The sequence below is a fragment of the Ptychodera flava genome, chromosome 13 (assembly GCF_041260155.1).
Source record: "Ptychodera flava strain L36383 chromosome 13, AS_Pfla_20210202, whole genome shotgun sequence".
NCBI classification, from domain to species: Eukaryota; Metazoa; Hemichordata; class Enteropneusta; family Ptychoderidae; genus Ptychodera; species Ptychodera flava.
Window position 1 is genome coordinate 32972274 of NC_091940.1, and position 18067 is coordinate 32990340.

General features: G+C 38.7%; 2 protein-coding genes across 3 annotated transcripts in view; one reads left to right on the forward strand and one right to left on the reverse strand.

Annotated features, from left to right (window-relative positions):
- The window catches only part of LOC139148211 (atrial natriuretic peptide receptor 1-like), a 282135-nt gene that overhangs the window by 137386 nt on the left and 126682 nt on the right, over window positions 1-18067 (reverse strand). The window lies entirely within an intron of this gene.
- Window positions 1853-17911, forward strand: LOC139148206 (alanine--glyoxylate aminotransferase 2, mitochondrial-like). 2 transcript variants are annotated; one of them, XM_070719524.1, is made up of 13 exons: window positions 1853-3190; window positions 5642-5730; window positions 6516-6700; window positions 9205-9328; window positions 11258-11352; window positions 12302-12461; window positions 12751-12879; window positions 13357-13522; window positions 13939-13998; window positions 14337-14425; window positions 14996-15145; window positions 15593-15691; window positions 16650-17911. In XM_070719524.1, exons 2-13 carry the CDS (start codon window positions 5695-5697, stop codon window positions 16821-16823), a joined length of 1467 nt encoding a protein of 488 aa, XP_070575625.1. In that variant the 5' UTR covers window positions 1853-3190; window positions 5642-5694; the 3' UTR covers window positions 16824-17911. The 2 variants fall into 2 exon arrangements, with proteins under 2 accessions (XP_070575625.1, XP_070575624.1); XM_070719523.1 differs by lacking the exon at window positions 1853-3190 and adding an exon at window positions 4414-4700.

Here is an 18067-nt window from a genome sequence, read left to right on the forward strand (position 1 = left end):
ATGTGTCGTTCGTTAACCCACTTTCTGGACTCTTAGGGATCGTCGAAAAAGTTGGCAAACCGGACTCTGAGCCGCCGTTATTGTCAGTGCGCCAAACGCCGCTCCCGATCGACACTGATCTGCTGGTCATCACTGATCGAGTGTGTTATTAAATATGCGAAGGGGTGCTTAAATGATGAACAACGCGATATCACAATTTTTAGTTTTGAATTGGATGGCTTTGAGTGGAAAAATTAATTATAACCCACAACATGGAATATCCAGTGCCGGTCTTGTTCAGTCTTTGGTATGAAATATTTAGTACCGAGACACCATCTTGCCACGAACATTTTTTAGGCAATATTTTACCCGGAATATTATTCTTTTGTGTGAAAATGACCACATTTGCTTCAAAATTAAGTGATGGTTATGCAAAGTTTTGTACCTGGCCGTTGAAGTTTATTACAGGAATGCACACACATACAGGAGTAGCAAGTTGCTTTTCTGATGCACAGCGCAAGCTCCGGAGTCGAACTTCCAAATTCTCTCACCCCTAGTCCGACGAAGTGGAATGAGCATCACTCGTACTCGATAACACTGACAAGTTCTCAGCGCATAAAATGCCTTCTAATTTATGGGTGACTGGCAAAAAGTCAAGGCCGTGGCCATAAGATTATAATTTCCTAGGGGTCACCGAACCATTGGCTCTTGGAAGGGATGATCAAAAATGGCGGAAGAAATCTACCCCTACGGCGAAAAAAAATGCTGTGGAATTGCTGCAGATATTTTCCGATTTCAAATTTTTCACGGGGATGTTAGCAATTTAAAAAGAACTGTGCAGTGAGCGAGGGCAACATGTAACGGAGACATCGAATTCCGCTCTTGGATTCAGCCTGCAAATCGCTGTCGTCTTGTATACAGTATGTTAGGGGAAACACTGCCTATAACCACTATAGCGATTTTATTTTCAACATTAAAATCTACATTCATATTAGTCAATTTCGAGCTAATCCTCGATAAATTTTCCGATCTGCAGTTCTTCTCTGATCAACTCTCTTCTCTAGCTATTTTTAGTCCTTTAACGCCGTCTACGCGGACACACGGTGCCAGCGTAAGGGCGAGGTATCAGATGTGTAGTATTTAAGTTTTTTCACCCGGTCACTATGATGTAATGTGCGTCGTGTCCCCCTGTGTTGTGTTGTGTTGCGTGTCCCGCTGTGTTGTGTTGTGGGCGGTCTTTTTGCGCATGCACGCTCATATCGAGCTTCAAAAGGTTGAGCTTCTACATGCAACTTTCAACTCGAGTCGAACTTTCTTGCTAACATAAGGTCAAATATCGAAGTTGCCTATCTAATGAATTAGGCCTATAGAGATTATCTGTGCGGACACGGCCGGGAAGTCCTGGTACAGGGACCATTGAACATATAAAATATGATGGTGTTCCGGTATATGTATTCTCTACACAGGACAGTACGATCGAAACACCACAGGAACCACACAATAACAATACAGGCGCCGTCCAATTACCATTCTCAACACATAATGTCAAAACAACGCTTATCAGGCTTATGAACTCGCTTTTATATTTGGCCCAGACCGAACTCCCCATTTACTGGCTGTCACACGCCCTAGCGCGAAGGCCTGCTAGAAACTCGCTATAATTAACCGATATACATGTAACAACATGAGACAAATAAATTTGTTCTCGAGTTTCTACACTGCTGTTTACAGAACTGCGGCAAGTGTAGACGATCCCTTGCGGGGTGTTTCCCAACAGCAAGTTGTTTTGCATTGCTGACCTTATTTTCGACGCCTATTGATAAAACTTGTTTACGTTTTCCGCATTGTATCGCTGAAGCTGCTCCGCTCAGTGCGCCTTCAACGTGCTCTGATGGCGTCATCCTGAAAAAAATGTTCGTGCCTGCTTTCTCGCTAGTAATGTGCTCTTTAACACGGAGTATAAATAGACGAAATGAAAATGTGTTTTCTTTTCTTAAAAGAGTAATACCTTTGCATGTCCATTAAGTATTTCACGAGCATGTCAAGGTCATGAGCAACAGATTCGAGTAAGGCACACTGTGGATTATATTCATTATATCTGCTGAAGCGACCAGAAATGATTGGGTGCTTTAGAAAATCGAACTTCTGTTTAGGCGAGACACCGATTCTCCATGGAAAAACATCCAGAATACTACTTCTGCGTCTGGTTAGGCCTTTGCTTAAAATTAACAATTGGACCGAGAAACCAAGTGCAGAACCCGGCCAGTTAGCGTACCCACAGAGGGACTGCGGCGTACGTTTTGCTCCGGATTGAGTGTCGAAAACAACAAGCGCATTTTTGTTTCTAGTCTCACGGGTAAAAATAAATGAAGACGTTTCCGACAGATCTAACCTTCCTAATCAGCCATTTTACTGGAAATACTTCTTAAATTTGGCGTCTGCACGTATTTCATTCTCCGACGCCTACTGTTTTTTACAGAAAAAAACTTGCATCAATGTATCCCAGTAAGCAGTGTGCGCCATATGGCATTCGTTTCCAGATAGTTCGATAAGTTTTTTTTCAATATTTATGTTTCCCTTTTCCTGCGAGATAGCAAACATCTTACACGTCTTTGCCCGGCGTTACGATCTGTGGGCACGTATAATGATCACGATATGCAAGAAGTTGCATCCGCGTACTTTTCTTTTACGGAGCGAGGGCTGTTGCATGTGTAGATCGCGGCGGCCATCGAAGTTACGAGCACCGCTATGGCTTCCTCTCAACATCGTTGGGATCCGCATAGGGCTAGCTTAGCTTTGAAGTAACGCAACCGCGGAATGGGATGGATAGCGGGCTGCTTGCGATCACCAAGAGCTTACCGGTCATTGGTCGATCGTAATTTATTCATGTCGTTATGACGACGGCAATTCAGAAAGATGGAGAATAGTATACTACAAGGTAGTAATGGGCGAGTGCCAACTACTATCCAGTCCGATCCAGTTCGGTCTAGCAAACCCTAGTTGCATAAATATTGAAATAAGTCTGGATAAATTTGCATAACGTATAAAATGCATTAACACTACAAAATATTTTTCAGAGCGGTTTACAGCGAAGATCGGAAGTGTGTGTGTTGATTGCGTCTCGGGCGAGCAAAAGAACTTTCAGCAAGCTTCCAAGATGTTGAGCCGAATTGTACCGAATATTTGAAGACAGCTGTTAAGCAGCAAAGCGGTTAGTCAGTTACCTAGTCTTTTTAGAATTTTTCAAATAATATTTTTGATTTAGGACCGTTTCTTTATGTAAAAATGCTACCGTGATACTGTGGTAAATTACTCAAACTTGACACGCAATTCTCAATGCCAATGACAAAATTTAATGGATTCTAGGGTAGACAACGCCTGCAAAGTCTTGTTGTGAAAGTGCAAAATGAAAGTTCTCAAAAAAGTAAAAAGAGGGAAATCTGCACACAGAACGTTGTAGGCGCGAACTCAGAGAGAATTGATTGACCGCTGTCAATCAATTTTCCTGATCCCACGCCCAAGGACGCTCACTGTGTCAGGCTCCGGTTTGCTGACGAACTTTCGCGAAAAAATAGTGTATTTTAAAAACCCACGTTTTCTGATATGAAATGATTGTATTCCTCTGATTTGCGAAAAAAAAAAATAATATTTCTTTTTTTTTCTTGGGCGGAGTATTTGCTCTTCGGGAAATTTGTTCGGGTCGCACTGAGACACTTGTTTTGAAGTTTAACTGTACAGCGCGAAACGTCGCAAACCGGTTTCTATTCACTATTGGTAAACTAGCTGGAACCAGTTTTGAAGCATGTTATCGTTTTCGCTCGATCGGTACTGTGACAGCGGGCGTATAGTGATCAGTTTATCATGGATTATGGTTGCGAACACAATTTTGTTTCAATTATCTTCTTTCAGAAACGCTACTTCTTAAATGAAACAATTCAAACTTCTTCATCAATCAAGTCGGTGCATTGTGCAGTTTAGTGATAGTAAAATAAAAATGAAAAGTGAATGTAAAAAGACACAAATACCTGTTCTCATTCTGTATTTGACCGAGGATATGCCTCTGTCAAGTGTTTTAATATAAATTGAGTCGACAATAGTTTTTCCGTGTATAATTCTTACATTTCAAATCGCTGTTTACAATCTTACAATCTTGGAATTTAGCATTGCGTCACGAGCCTTTTCCGGAATGTATGCGTAACCTCTTCCTGTACAGGTAGCACAACCGGTTCTTGCGCAGTTGTTCTGCTCACATATTGATTTTCTTGATTCGTCGACAATAAGGTTTTCTGTCAGACTCAGAGCAACTTTTCCTTTTTGCGTATTTTACCAACCGAATGCCGACCACATTCATAACAACAATGAACAGTCAATATGCAGGCCATTGAACTTTCAAATAGGCTTATCGCTGGCTGCGTGGCCTCGTTCTGATGTACCTTGCACTTGCTCGCAAGATGGCCGGCCGGGTGCAGGTGCTAGGCGGGGTGGTGCACGGTGCATGCTGGCATGGCGGTTTCACACATCGACGCGTACGCGTAAGTGATAGATGTATCCATATGGAGCCGGAGGTATGCGCGATAATTGCAGCGAGATATTTGGCTTGCTTGCGCATGGACCCGACCGTTCCGAGACGGGACAGCTCGACAGGGTTGTATGGCTAAAATGTCGCTGTCGGCAGTGTTCGGCTCGTCGTCTCTCTGAATACTCACTCAGATCAGGACCGGGTATGTAGTGTACAGTTTGGGTAAAAGGGAGTACTAGTATGTACATCAGACACCCGTCGCCCATGACACCCGTCGCCCATGCAGCTGTGGTGGCATCAGGCGCAATGCAGCTTTTCTCTTCAGATGTAACGTAAAAATAATGCTGAAATCTTAATAAATAATTATGAAAATGACATGCACTCCAAAGGTGTAACAAATATAACATGTGCCAGTTTTATGTGTGCGAAACCAGACAATCAGCGAATGTATCATTTTTGCCCTAATTACTATCATTGTTTTGCTTGTACTTCCATGTGTTTGTTTATCATGTAAATTCAGAAAGAATATCAGTTTTATTATGAGCTCTACCGTCATTTTTAGCGTTTGCTACCAAGATTACGCAGTGCTAGTATAACCATGGAAGTCTTTCTATCTCCTTGGTAATGGTATAACAAATTTGAACCAGCGAGTGAACCGCTGTCGTCATTGTACAACTACAAGTCTACGTCATGTTATAGTGTCACGCGAGGGTACATGTGTTTCGAATTCAGTGATCTGTGGTGGTCACACGTAATCTCAATGACGTATTAATAACTGATTGGAATGACAAACACAACATTGAGTCATCCGTGTTGTTTACGTCCTCCGGCTAAACATCATTTCCAACTTCCGAGGCCAATCAACACCATTATCTGATCGTGAATGGTGTAATTTGCATATTTGCCATATCATGTAATGACCTTCCGCGAACCAAAATGTTACAAAGGCGGATCCCTTTTATTATATCGGCCAGAGTTGCACCAATAGCCCATGGACACTTAAGCGCTCTACCGACACGACTGACCGCAGTTACATCGTAACTACACTTTGCTCATGACTTGTCAGAGAGTAAACAGCAGTAAGACTTGCATGTGGCCATGAAGCCCAATAACGAGTCCGTATTTTTCCTTTCCTTGTCACAGCTTTGGCTGCGCTGAGCCCCAAAGTAGAGGAGCTAGATTTCGAGTCGGTACAGATGCCCCCAACTGACTTCAAACCAGACAAGTACACCGTAAGTTTTCACCCTCACATTTTGTCTGGTACAAAGTGTGCACAGTGCAAGAATATTTGTGTATTAAACTTTTACACATTCCTATCTCAGCCATAGTTTTTTCAAAGTTAGCAAACATTACGCCAACAAATCCATTAGATTTGTAACTCAGAAAAGTTTCAAAGGGAATGATCTTAAAGGTACAATGCGCCTCAAGGACAGAAATTCTTGCTTTCAAATTTTGTCAATTCTCTTCTGATCTACCACTTGTGTAGGCTCATTTTAAAGCTCTTGATGAAAGAAAAGTTTTCACTGTCTTAGTTTTTTGAAAATCGAAAATTTTATTTTTCCCCATAGAGTTGCCTCAGGGATGGCAGCCATTTTGAATTCCGAATATCGGTAAATTTTAGTAGTTTGTCTCTCCAGTACCAAATTTTTGCATGGTGACGCCTGATTTTTATTCTTGCTTTGGTAAGAGAATGGTTGAAATCAAAAGTTTAAATCTTTCACTTTTGAGGTGCAACTAAACAAAACATTTCAGTGTCCATGCCTACCATAAAATAAAGAAATGCAACATGCTACTTTGTCAAAAGCTTTACTACACTACTGTCACTAATCTGTGTCCCCTGTTGGTTTAGTCAGTGCCTTTATCTTTCATTCTGAGAGTAAAAGGATGTTGAAAATTATCAAACAAAAGTGAAAAATGGAAGAGACTATTTTCAACTACCAGTGCTGTCCCTGAAAAGCTATGATGATTTTGATATTCCCCGAAGACTTGTATGCTACTTCGTATGACTTCGTTTCAGGGAATCACATTCGAGGAAGCAATGAAAGTCCGCAAGGAGAGGCTGACACCATCGTTGATGACATACTACCAGAAACCAATCATGTTCGTCCAAGGTCATGGCCAGTGGCTGTATGATGAACGAGGGAGACGATATCTTGATCTTTTTGCAGGTATCAACACAGTCAGCTGTGGGCATTGTCATCCGTAAGTATTTTTTCTAAAAATTCACTCACCCTGTCAAACTTTCTTTTCTTTCTCACAAAAGAAACTTCATTTGAAGATTGCAGCTTAGTTATTGTAAAACTTCAAATGGAGTTTTTTTGCTTCATTAAAATTGATAACTGCACCTTTCCTATGAGGAAATCTTAACCCTTTACTCAGAAAACATTTTTGAAGCAATGTCAGTTCAGTCGTACAGTTTTGAGATATAATGAGTGATTGTTAAATCTGAGTTAAAAGGGAGGGATTCCCGTAGAAAAGGTACGGTTGAATTCTCAATACTCCATGCTGAGTAGACGTTTGTTATTATTGGAAATTCAGCTCTTTAAGTGTAATGCTTTCTACAAACACAGTGATGGCGCAAGAAAAAATTATTGCTTGGCGCTAAACATGTTTTTTGTCAGAGGATTAAAATCATTGTTCAGTAAATTGCTTGTTCACCTGCCAAGCTGTCAGTTTGCAATTGGCAGTTTGCCATCCTCTGATAAAAGACTGATAGCGACCATAAAATAAAATAATACTGCCACCATAGGCTTCTGCTGGTAACCTTCATAACTCCGTTGTACTACATTCAATCAGTTCTCAGCCAATTGATGGGCCTCCGCGGACTCTGCTATTTATGATACAACTGGAACTGATCAGCTTACAAGGAAAAGTGAACTGTCCACATTTACAAAAAAATTTTTGCATAACCCCCTCACCCTCCTCACTCCCACTCACATGATATGACTCACCGCCACTTATATCATGTATGTTTAACCCACTCACCAACATGGTTGGGTCCAAACCCACTGTTATCAGGGGTCATGGCGGACCTGTTTACCGGAAATTAGGGTGAACAGGTCAAGTCAGCATAGCAATTTTCAGTGTATCTTCACATCCCCACAATGACAGGTATGTGGCAGCCAAAAGGTGGAACCTTATCTTCAGTGAATTTGTGGACATTATTTGAACTTTTTGTCTTCTGATCAATTATAGTTGTAAAGGAAATGATTTCAGCAGTTCGTTGGCGCATGTACATCACTGTAGCTTGACATGTTGAGCAGTAGAAAGTATCTGTGCGCAACTCCAAAAGAATACTGACCAATAGAGAAACCAAAAGTTGTATATTTATGAACTTTCTCCACAAAAGATGACAAGAAAATTGTAATCACAAGTTACAGAACCAGCTGATTCAACCTGCTTTGGAGGCTGTGTCATGTGATACTCAGATTGTGATGACAAACTATGTATGAAACGACATCAGACTGCAATTCAGCATTTAATCAACAGTCATTCAGACATATATGAAAACAAGTTTGCTAAGCTGACATACAGTCCACTGTTCATGAATGCATGTTTCGTTGCAGAGATGAAAACTGTGAATGGTATTTACCCCAAAAGCAAATGTAAAAATTCCATGAGTCGTCATGCAAGTTTTGTCAAAAAAAATTCCCAGAAAGGGAATCAGTATATACATTGCTTGGTGAACCTCCTGTTATGGAAAATATCATCTCCGCTGATACAGATTATATTTGGCCAGCTTCAAAGCCCTCTAATTGCTGTAATCATTTCTGTGTAAGTTTTGATTCTTTTGTGAAGCAGAGACCACTCGGGGTATGAATTGGCTGTAGCAGTGGATGGAATGTCAAATAATTGAATAAGTCCCCCTCTCCCGAACAATAAGTGAAATTTTGAACAAATTTGGCATGTTGCATAAAACTACTGCTTTCCAAAGGTGTTTTGAATGTGACACCTTCATCAGTGCTTTGAGTAAAGCAGGAAAAGAAAAAGAAAAAGCAAAAACTTCATGTAGAATAAATTAATAATTTTGGCTTTACTTAATTTGAAATTACCCATCGGCCATATTTAACATGTAAAACAACAAACAATCAATCCAAAAAACCCCCTCATGATCATAATCTTCTAAGAAACTGGTTTGATTGCTTAAAATTGGACAAATTCATGATCCTAATCAAAACAAAATTGAAATTTCTGACATTGTTGGATTTTTAAAAATAGATAAAGAATTTGCTTGGTATAATTCAATGCTTGAAAAGTTCCTCGCAACATTTTATTTACAAAATCCAGGAAATCAGTTTTTGCAACAGTGATACTGGTGGGCCAATGGAAAGAGAGACCTGTGTGTGAAGCACCCCTAACTCCCTCACTGTTAGCAAACATCATCCCCTGAGGTAGCTTTGCAAGCACTGAAGGTGCCAAGCGCACGCAAATCTTAAATTCTAATCCCAAAATGGAGAACCAAAAAGATGTGATATTTAGAGAGAAAGTCTCCTACAATATTAAGCAATCAATCTAGAAATATTGAAATATATTCAAAGAAAGGTTAAAAAATTTTAAAAAGTTGTCAATGTGGTGGTGTTAATGGCTGCGTCAAGTGACCCCTGGGAGTCGTGTGCTTGAGAAAGAGTCAGGAAGCTGTCTGGCAGTTGTGTCGGGGTCACCACTAATGCTCATTGCCATGTGTTCTCAATCTTTCTACCCAACAGGAAAGTGGTGGCTGCTTTAGAAAAACAAATGAAGACGTTGTGGCATACTAGCAACATATATATACACCCAAAGATCCACGAATATGTCACCAAATTAACTGATAAGCTACCAGGGGATTTGAAGGTAGTGGACAGTAGTGGTGCTTTCATTTTGCATGTGCTTCTGTTCCAGTGCTGTCCACTGCAAATTTATACTATCTTTTCAAATTTCCATTCAATGATAAGAAAAAGAAAAAAAACCAACACTTCATGTGCTTCAGTTGTCTGCCAAGCAAAAATTTACACTTGCCTTTTATTAGCTATAAAACACTTTTTGCTCTGAACATAGAAGTAATTACAGTTACACCTGTCTGACAAAAATAAGTGTCCAGAATATTGGGCATCGTATTTTCAAATGTTTGATAATTTACCAAAATTTGATATAAAATTCGCAGAAAACAGAAAAAAAATAGCTGTGCAGTACACCTCCCGGCATGTCCCATTGTACTGGTGTTCTCCAATGGTGAAAACTCTTGCTGTATGTGCATGTCGACAGGTCTAACGTTATTATGGTGTTTGTATTTTGAGATGACTTATATATTTGGCATGATACGACAAAATATTATACTTACATAGCTATTTCACAGCCATACCATTATTTTACTGTTTCACTACAATGGCACAGTATCCCACATGGTCCAAAGGGGGCAAATACATCTCCTTACGTGATATGTTGTATCGCTATGGAACTGATCATCATGAAGTCTCTCTAAAAACGCAAAAAAAGGAAACTTCCCCTCTGCTAAAAAGTTAATTGAACTAAAATTGTGACAATAATATACTGGCTGTGAAAAAGTTATAGTAATTGTGATGCTAAAGAAAGAAAAAAATCAGAAATTTTATCATGAAATTCTCAAATACAATTTCTGTCAGAACTGGAACTTCATACTGAAGCACATGAAGTGTTAGTTATCAAAGATAAAGAAATTGTCACAGGCATAAAGAATATTATTCAATATCTAGCTGTATTCTGTCTCTGCATCACCTGTGACTATACTCTGGTTGAGGCTGGGATGTAGGTCTGTAGGATTTTGCTATTCACAGGATTGGTATCGCATCAACTATAGTGGCTGAGCTAGGCTTCTTAAAAATATATATCAAGCTTTGTGCTATAGTTCATTGTCCAAACTATACAAAATTTGAAAGTTCCTATCTATTTCATCTACACAATCCCTGGAAGGGTGCTTTCTCTCTGTGATCAGTTATTACGGCTGTCTTTGAAAAAAAAAAAAAGGAAAATTATGGAAACCCTAGAAACAATTGAATGAAAACAGTTCAAATCTGTTATTCAAAATTTTCGTAGACTTTTATCCCCATTTGCATATGATCTCAATGCAAGGCTTCCTGGTATAGCTGCAGTTTATATGGAAATTGATCAATAATAGAATGTCCGAACATGCCTGATACGATGTATATTGTACATGCATGTATCAAAAATACCATCAGACGGAAGCATAGAATCAGTTACACTTTTTGAATTCCTATCGTTTTGTTATCATACATTTGCGCCTACTTTTGTTTTAACACATTTACGTATTCATGAGGAACAAAGAACGCGCACAAGGCTTGATAGCAATGTACAGCTGTTAGGTATTTCAAGTGTTAGGTGCTGATGATGGTCAACGTATCCAGAAGTGGCAGCAGAGTTTGCAGTCCGGGCAATGCAGTCATCCATAGGTCGGGGGAAATGGTGGTGCGTTTGTTCTGCAGTGCTCTCAAGATACCGCATCAATCGTTCCAGCCAGAATTCATTTCATTTTTCAGAAAGCTGTTGTAGCGGAGCAGTTTTGAAGCAGTTCTATTTTTCTCCAAATCCGGCGAACCTCTCTTGAATTTTAAAAAGGTGCGGAATAAAAAGAAATCTGCATTGTGTGCTTTTAACCCTTTCACAGGATCTTACAGCAGTTGAAAGGGTTGGCTGGCGTTTTTAGGTTTAAGCGGTAGTTACAAAGTCATGTCACACGAACCGTCCGGAGGATGTGAGGAGTCTGATGTTTTTTCTAAACAATTTCAGGTGGCATACATCGTGAACAGTGGATCTGAAGCCAATGACTTAGCTATGTTATTAGCAAGACTTCACACCGGCAGCTTTGACATCATTTCACTGAGGTATGCAATTTTCATTTTATGCCATTTGTTTGGACTCATTTTTGAAGTAAATGACGTTTTACTGTCTTGTGTTTGTGAAACTGGCAAATTTTCCCATAGAGATAGCACTGGCTACAGCAGCCATTTTGAATTCAAATATTGATAACTTTTATGTAATTTGTTTCTCAAATTCCAAAGTTTTGCATGCTAGCTGACCTCTTACTTTTATTCTTGATGATGAGAAAACGTGGTTACAAATTTCCTCGAGGAGAGCTTGAACAAAAAGCATAAAACTTTCTCTGTCGAGGCAATATTACATAATTTATACTGAGAGGATCTTGTTTTTGGTAACAAATAACATACATTTTTGATCAGAATATCTTTTACAGCATTTCCACACAACTTTTTACTCAGAAATTTGGACAATTGTTAAAAATCTTGGACGAATAGCACAAAGCTTTTAACATTTTGTGCAAATTAATGAGAAACTGCATCTGAATTTTAGGGGATCCAGTGTCGGCTGTCCTCTGCAACAAGCTATGAACCATTCTCTTTTTTCTTTTATTAAACCCTTTTGTTTCTCTGACCCTGACACCCCCATTTCTCAGTGTAAAGGTCTAACTTTGCAACTCAAAACAAATTAAGATTGTGCAAAAAGTTTGTGGTGGTGATGCTGAGTCCAGGTTTGATTTACAGCTACAATCAAATTATCCATTTGAATATTAGTCTTCAGAATCCAATGTCACGTTATTTGCAAGAACATGGAGTGAAAATGTGGAATTACCAAATATGATTCTGTACTGCCATATTTAGACGTGTTTTCATGATGATCAAAGATCTAGAATACAAAAGTTCAATGTCAGGTATATAACTGCCAACATTACTTGCGTGTCTCAACAAAATCAAACGTATTTCCTTACAATAATATGTGCTGAGCTAACTTTTTAAATTTTCCATCCATGGCTCCTAGGAGTGCCTATCATGGCGGAAGTCCCTACCTCCAGGGATTGACAGCGTTGCAGACCTGGAACTACTCCTTTGCTAGAGGCTTTGGTATCCATAACAGCATGAATGCTGATGTATTCCGTGGACCGTATGGTGGTGCCCATTGCCGAGACTCCCCTGTGCAGGTATGTCATCCACATTTTGTTAATCCTCAAAGGTAAAGATAAAATCATATTTTCTTTTTCTCTGCATTTTCACCAATTCTCATGATCTAGCTATTCTAAGAAGTACCAATTGACAGAAGCTTTCATTTGAAGGATGCCAATACTTGTCATTCTTTGACAGTTCCAAGATCCTAATCATCATGACATCACATACTGTTAAGAGCTTAGTGAACTCGCACACCCCAAGTATATCTCCAAAGTACCAGCATATATCCCTCTTTTACAATGATTTTTTTGCATGTATTTCCAGACAATCCGTAGCTGTGACTGCCCGTCCGGACAGTGTCAGGCTAATGACAAGTATGTACACCAAGTAGAGGATCTGCTGAACCATTCCTGCCCCAAGAGCATTGCCGGCATTTTTATTGAACCCATCCAGGTGAGTATAGCGTGGAGATCAAAATTTATCCAGTTGAACTTCTAGGTGTGATACATCAGGAGCAATCTAGAATTAGCTATTAGGATTATCAAGCCTAAACAATACAATCAGCATGTTTTAAGTCATTCCATGAATTCAGAGTTTTTGATATGGACAAATATGAATACTTTCATGGTTATGTTGAGATGGTACATTGCCCTCTTGTAGGACAGCCTTTTGTGTTGTTAAAATTTTCTCCAATTTCTTCCAATTTCTTGTATCTGTATAATACTTGTAAATATTTGTTCAGTTCTTGCATTGGTACTTGATATAAGTAACAACCCTTCACATTTTCTGTATTTATGACGTTTACAGTGTTATCAAAGGGGATATTTTCTTTTCATTTGTTGCAATGAAAATGTCTAAACAAAACACAGGCAAGTTTAGTCAAAGTGGGATGTACTCTTAATGGAAAATTGTCGCTTGATTATCTTTCAGGGAGCTGGTGGAATTAACCAGTATCCCAAGGACTTTGTGAAGGGTGCTTACACTGTAGCTAGAAAGAAGGGTGCTCTCTGCATTGCTGATGAGGTACAGACTGGCTTTGGTAGAATGGGTAGCCACTACTGGGGATTTGAGACACATGGTGTCATGCCAGATATTGGTAAGTGATATTAGGTCCCTGTCATTGAAATTTCTTGTATGATAATCCAGTGTTCAAATATATAGACATTCAGAGCCGAGTCAGTGAAAGTCTGATAAAAAGAAGTTCTTAATCAATGTGACTTAACCTTTTCAACAATTGACTGTGCATATACCTAGGGTAGGTGAACATATGCACAGGGATATTAGGGCAAAATGTCAAGTCAGTTCTCAGGGATACCTAAAGCCACTCAGATCCCAATATTGTACACGTAAACTGTCTCTAACCTGTGACATAATTCTTTTACAGAGTTGCTGAGACTCATGTCAATAATTAGGACCAGTTTATCTGGTCATTGTTATTCCTAAATTTGTCTGATAACAGATTCTTTAATGACCCCTTGTTTTAATCTGTTATTCTTTTTTGTTATATTCAAGTTACCATGGCAAAGGGTATTGGTAATGGTTTCCCATTGGCCGCTGTGGTTACCACACCAGGTGAGAATCTGCAGCTATCATCATGGTTGACTCTATGCTGTAAAATAGTCATGTAAAATAGTCCAAAGTCATGAATAGGATGTGATCAACGTATGAGCATAATAGCATACAATGACTGTAATCATGAAGCTTTGACCACAAATCTAAAACAAGACTAATTATCTGTCTGTAAAGTGCCCACCAAATGTGATGTTTTGTCCTCTACAATGTGTAATAAGTAAACTTTTATTGACAGTTCAATCTTATCATTTTTCAAGATCAGTAGCTGTAATTACTTGACTGTCAAGGATCATTTAATTTCCATTCATGATATTTACATTTCACCTTTTGTATTCCAGCAATTGCCAAGTGTCTCACAGAAGCCCTACATTTCAACACATTTGGTGGCAATCCATTGGCTTGTGCTGTGGGATCTGCAGTCATTGATGTATGTAACTGTGTATTTATATTAACAATAAAGGAAGATCATTTCCATTGGTTTATATGCACATCAGATAACATACAAACACGATCAAGCCATTATCAAGCCCTGGAACATGAATATTGGAAACATTGCATCCCCAAACAGAATTTTGTCTGACATGGCCTTGAAAATTTCTAAGTTTAACTTTCTCCATTTTGTTCTTTGCATAGAGGAATAAAGGTTGTATAGATGTCAATATGAATGCTTTCACAGGAAATTAAAATCAAATCTTTGAAAAGTTCCCCTGCTTGCAGAAAATATAAAAGAGTGTGAAATACTGTCACTGAAATCGCTAATTATTTGAACATTTTATTGGTGAAGACATCAAATTTATTTCAAAGCTGAGAATGTGCCAGTGATAATCTGCTTTAGATTGGCATTTGTCATTGCTAATGTGATGAAAAAGTTGAGTTTTCAAGTGAGTGATGGACCCATCAAAGTGAGAAAGCAAGGGACCCTGTCACAAGTAAGGAATCTTTGAATTTGAATGAGTTGAGATGATCCCTTATTCTGTTCTCATCTTTGCTTTTGAAGGTAATTGAAGAGGAAAAATTGCAAGAGAATGCAGAAGTTATCGGCACGTATTTGATGAAGGAGCTGGAAAAACTTCGAGACGAGTTTGAAGTTCTGGGAGATGTCAGGGGGAAGGGCCTTATGATTGGCATTGACCTTGTCACAGATAAGGTGAGGACAGTTAACTCATGAATATTCATGTACATGTATAGACACCAACACAATGTGGTTCATAGTTGAGTTTGCGTTTATACAGCATGACCTGGTCTTTGAAGGGGATAAAATGGTATTATGGTTCTCAAAAATTGGTATACAAATTCATTTGCCAGAGTAAGCAGTTGTTTATTAACAATAGGAGCACTCTTTCATGAAGTAGACTTTAAAGTTTTAACCAAACTTTGAAAAGTTGCGAAAGTCCATATGCATGAATGCACAGATGGTTATTCCAATATCAAACAGATTGTGAAATATTTTGGTACTCTACTTTCATCTATATTTCGCAGTTACATTATGAAAGGTCAAAGTTCAAGTCCAGCAATAAATGAGGCAATGATTTGAATGTGTGCATTGATGATGTGCTCTGTGTGTGCACTGATCTTTCCCTCTCTCCAATACCAGGAATCACGTTCACCACTGCCAGGACCTGATGTAACAGAAATCTTGGAAGAGACCAAAGATATGGGAATCTTACTGGGAAGAGCCGGGCTGTCTGGAAATGTAAGAAATTCATTATGTGTTCAATACACAAAGTGAAATGGCACAGCATGCCTATACATAGTGTAAATTTGAATGCGGAACACCATCCCTATACATATAATGCTCAATTTTAGGCCAATGAATATGCTTCATTGATAAATGACTCATTGGTTGATTTGCATATTCAAACAATGCTAATTGATAATCCTTGCATAAATGAATACAATTACTGAGGAAAATTTTAGGAGCAGATAAATACCTAACCTTTACACCACAGTGTACACATTTGTCAGAGCTATTAGGACGATTTCTCGTCAAACGGGTAGGTTACCATTTTGATGGAGTCCAAGCAGAAGAATATAGGGTGAACACAGTCCTAGCAGTATTAAATGTTCTGTGGTATCAATATTGAAAATGGTAGTCTTTTGGAATCATGGCAATCTATTGCTTGGTGAAGGATCTTTTCTGTCTGAGAGAGCTATTCTTACTGTTTCTTAATAAAGATGAAAAGAAAATTGAAAAGATTGATAAACTCAACTGGAAAATATACCAAGAACTTTTGGAAAAAATTTGTAATGATTTCTTCAGCTTCAATCTGGAGATCCTCTATGAAAATATTTCCATTGGTTTGAAAGTTGATTAGCAATAGCAATATCTCAGTGATTTCTCCAGAGCCCGCATTTGTGCAAATCCCCCACACATTTATACAAATTCCTACTTAATATGAGCACAAATTGCATCAGAAAAAGAGCAAGAAACAGGACTGGCATTTATTTTATATTCGGTCAATGCCATCTTAATTTGCTAATACCTTCAAAAATCTTAATTTACATAACTTAAATTTACATTATTTATTATTGTGCCCATGAATCCTCAAAGTTTCAAGCCACAGGGGATATGTCCCACTTCCCTTTGACAGAAACATGGAGAAGACGCTGATATCTGAGGATGATTTATTTTTGCTTTTTTTGTCATCCAGGTGCTTCGAATCAAACCACCCATGTGCATTACAAAGGCTGACGCTGACTTTGCGGTCGACGTGATGAGGAGAGCTCTCGTCAACCACACCAAGAGGAAACCATTCTACCAGCAGAATGCGCCAAACAAACGCATCGTCACCAAGCGGAAAGTTGACATGTACGTGAAACCATGAACCAAAAAAACACTGCATATGCAAAAAAATTGCAAAGTCAACAGAAGTTATGGTTGAATCATATCTAACATAAAACTTCAAACAGATTGCTATTCTCAACAGACAAGTGGAACAAAATTGGAATATTTTTTCCTTCTTTTAGTGCATTTGTTCACTTTAGCAACAAAAATATTGCCCTACTCAGTGCTAAGCATTGCTTATAAATGAAAATATCTGAATATGACAAATCATGGCAATTATTATGCCGTATTATTATGCCATCTCTCCCTTTTTTCTTCACAAACTTTACATTTTTATCATTCGTGCAGCATTACCAAAAAAGTATGCATGAGCAAAATGCTTTTTATTTCTGATATAAAAAAATTTGCTCATTTTGAGGGGTCAAATTTAAGTTTAGAAGTATATTTTTTCACTGAGACTGGGAAAGATGACACTGCACTGACAGACAGGAATCTGTGACGCTGACAAAAAATGTTAACACGTTATCATGAAATGCCTGTTTTGGGTATATTTCTATGCCGTGGTATTTTTCATTGGTCAACGTATTCTGTAAATCCCGCATAAGAAAGTAACCTTGAGACTAAGTGGTTCATAGTTGCTGTTGTTGCCCAGCGTAGGGTCTCAATTTTCAAAAGATCCACCTGGTTTTACTTTGTAAATAAAGTCAAGGGTTTCAAAGATGTTGCATTTTAAACATTGTATGTCATGACCATAGAAATGGATTAAACAAAGGAATAGCCATGGTTTAAGCACAGATGCTAGAGCCAGATCTCGCTCCAGGTCTATTAAGTGATTTGAATCAGTGGTATTAAAGTTAGTTTTCAAAAATTTCCCTGACTGCATCCGCCATAGGGAACTATTGTCCAGCTCATAAATTGTACTCATGGTGTCAGTTTTAACCCTGTAAAGTCTTTAGATGAACACACAAGATACCACCTGGGGCATCTGGTCATGATATATGCCAAGAAAAGTTGCACATACGTAACAAATTTTGGAAAGTACATTTCTTAAGCAGTTTTATTCTGTACATACATGTATGTCTTCTAGTTGTAAAATTTGAATTAAAGAATACTTGTTATATACTTCAATCGTTTACATGTCTGTCTTTCCCTGAATTTTGGGCTTCAGATTTCAAATGAATGAGAGACTGGTGTTTACATTGAATATAGCGAGTCAGTGTGTGACGGTCAACAGTATCTTGGGGACCTAGATTCACCTTCCTGCCAGGGACTCATGCTAAGTTG

Excerpts from the sequence above, each read along its gene's own strand:
- LOC139148206 (XM_070719523.1), top strand. The coding sequence starts at position 4,523 with ATGTATCCATATGGAGCCGGAGGTATGCGCGATAATTGCAGCGAGATA. Across the intron at positions 9,329-11,257 it reads AGCTACCAGGGGATTTGAAG|GTGGCATACATCGTGAACAG; the intron begins GTAGTGGACAGT and ends AAACAATTTCAG. Across the intron at positions 12,880-13,356 it reads TTTTTATTGAACCCATCCAG|GGAGCTGGTGGAATTAACCA; the intron begins GTGAGTATAGCG and ends ATTATCTTTCAG.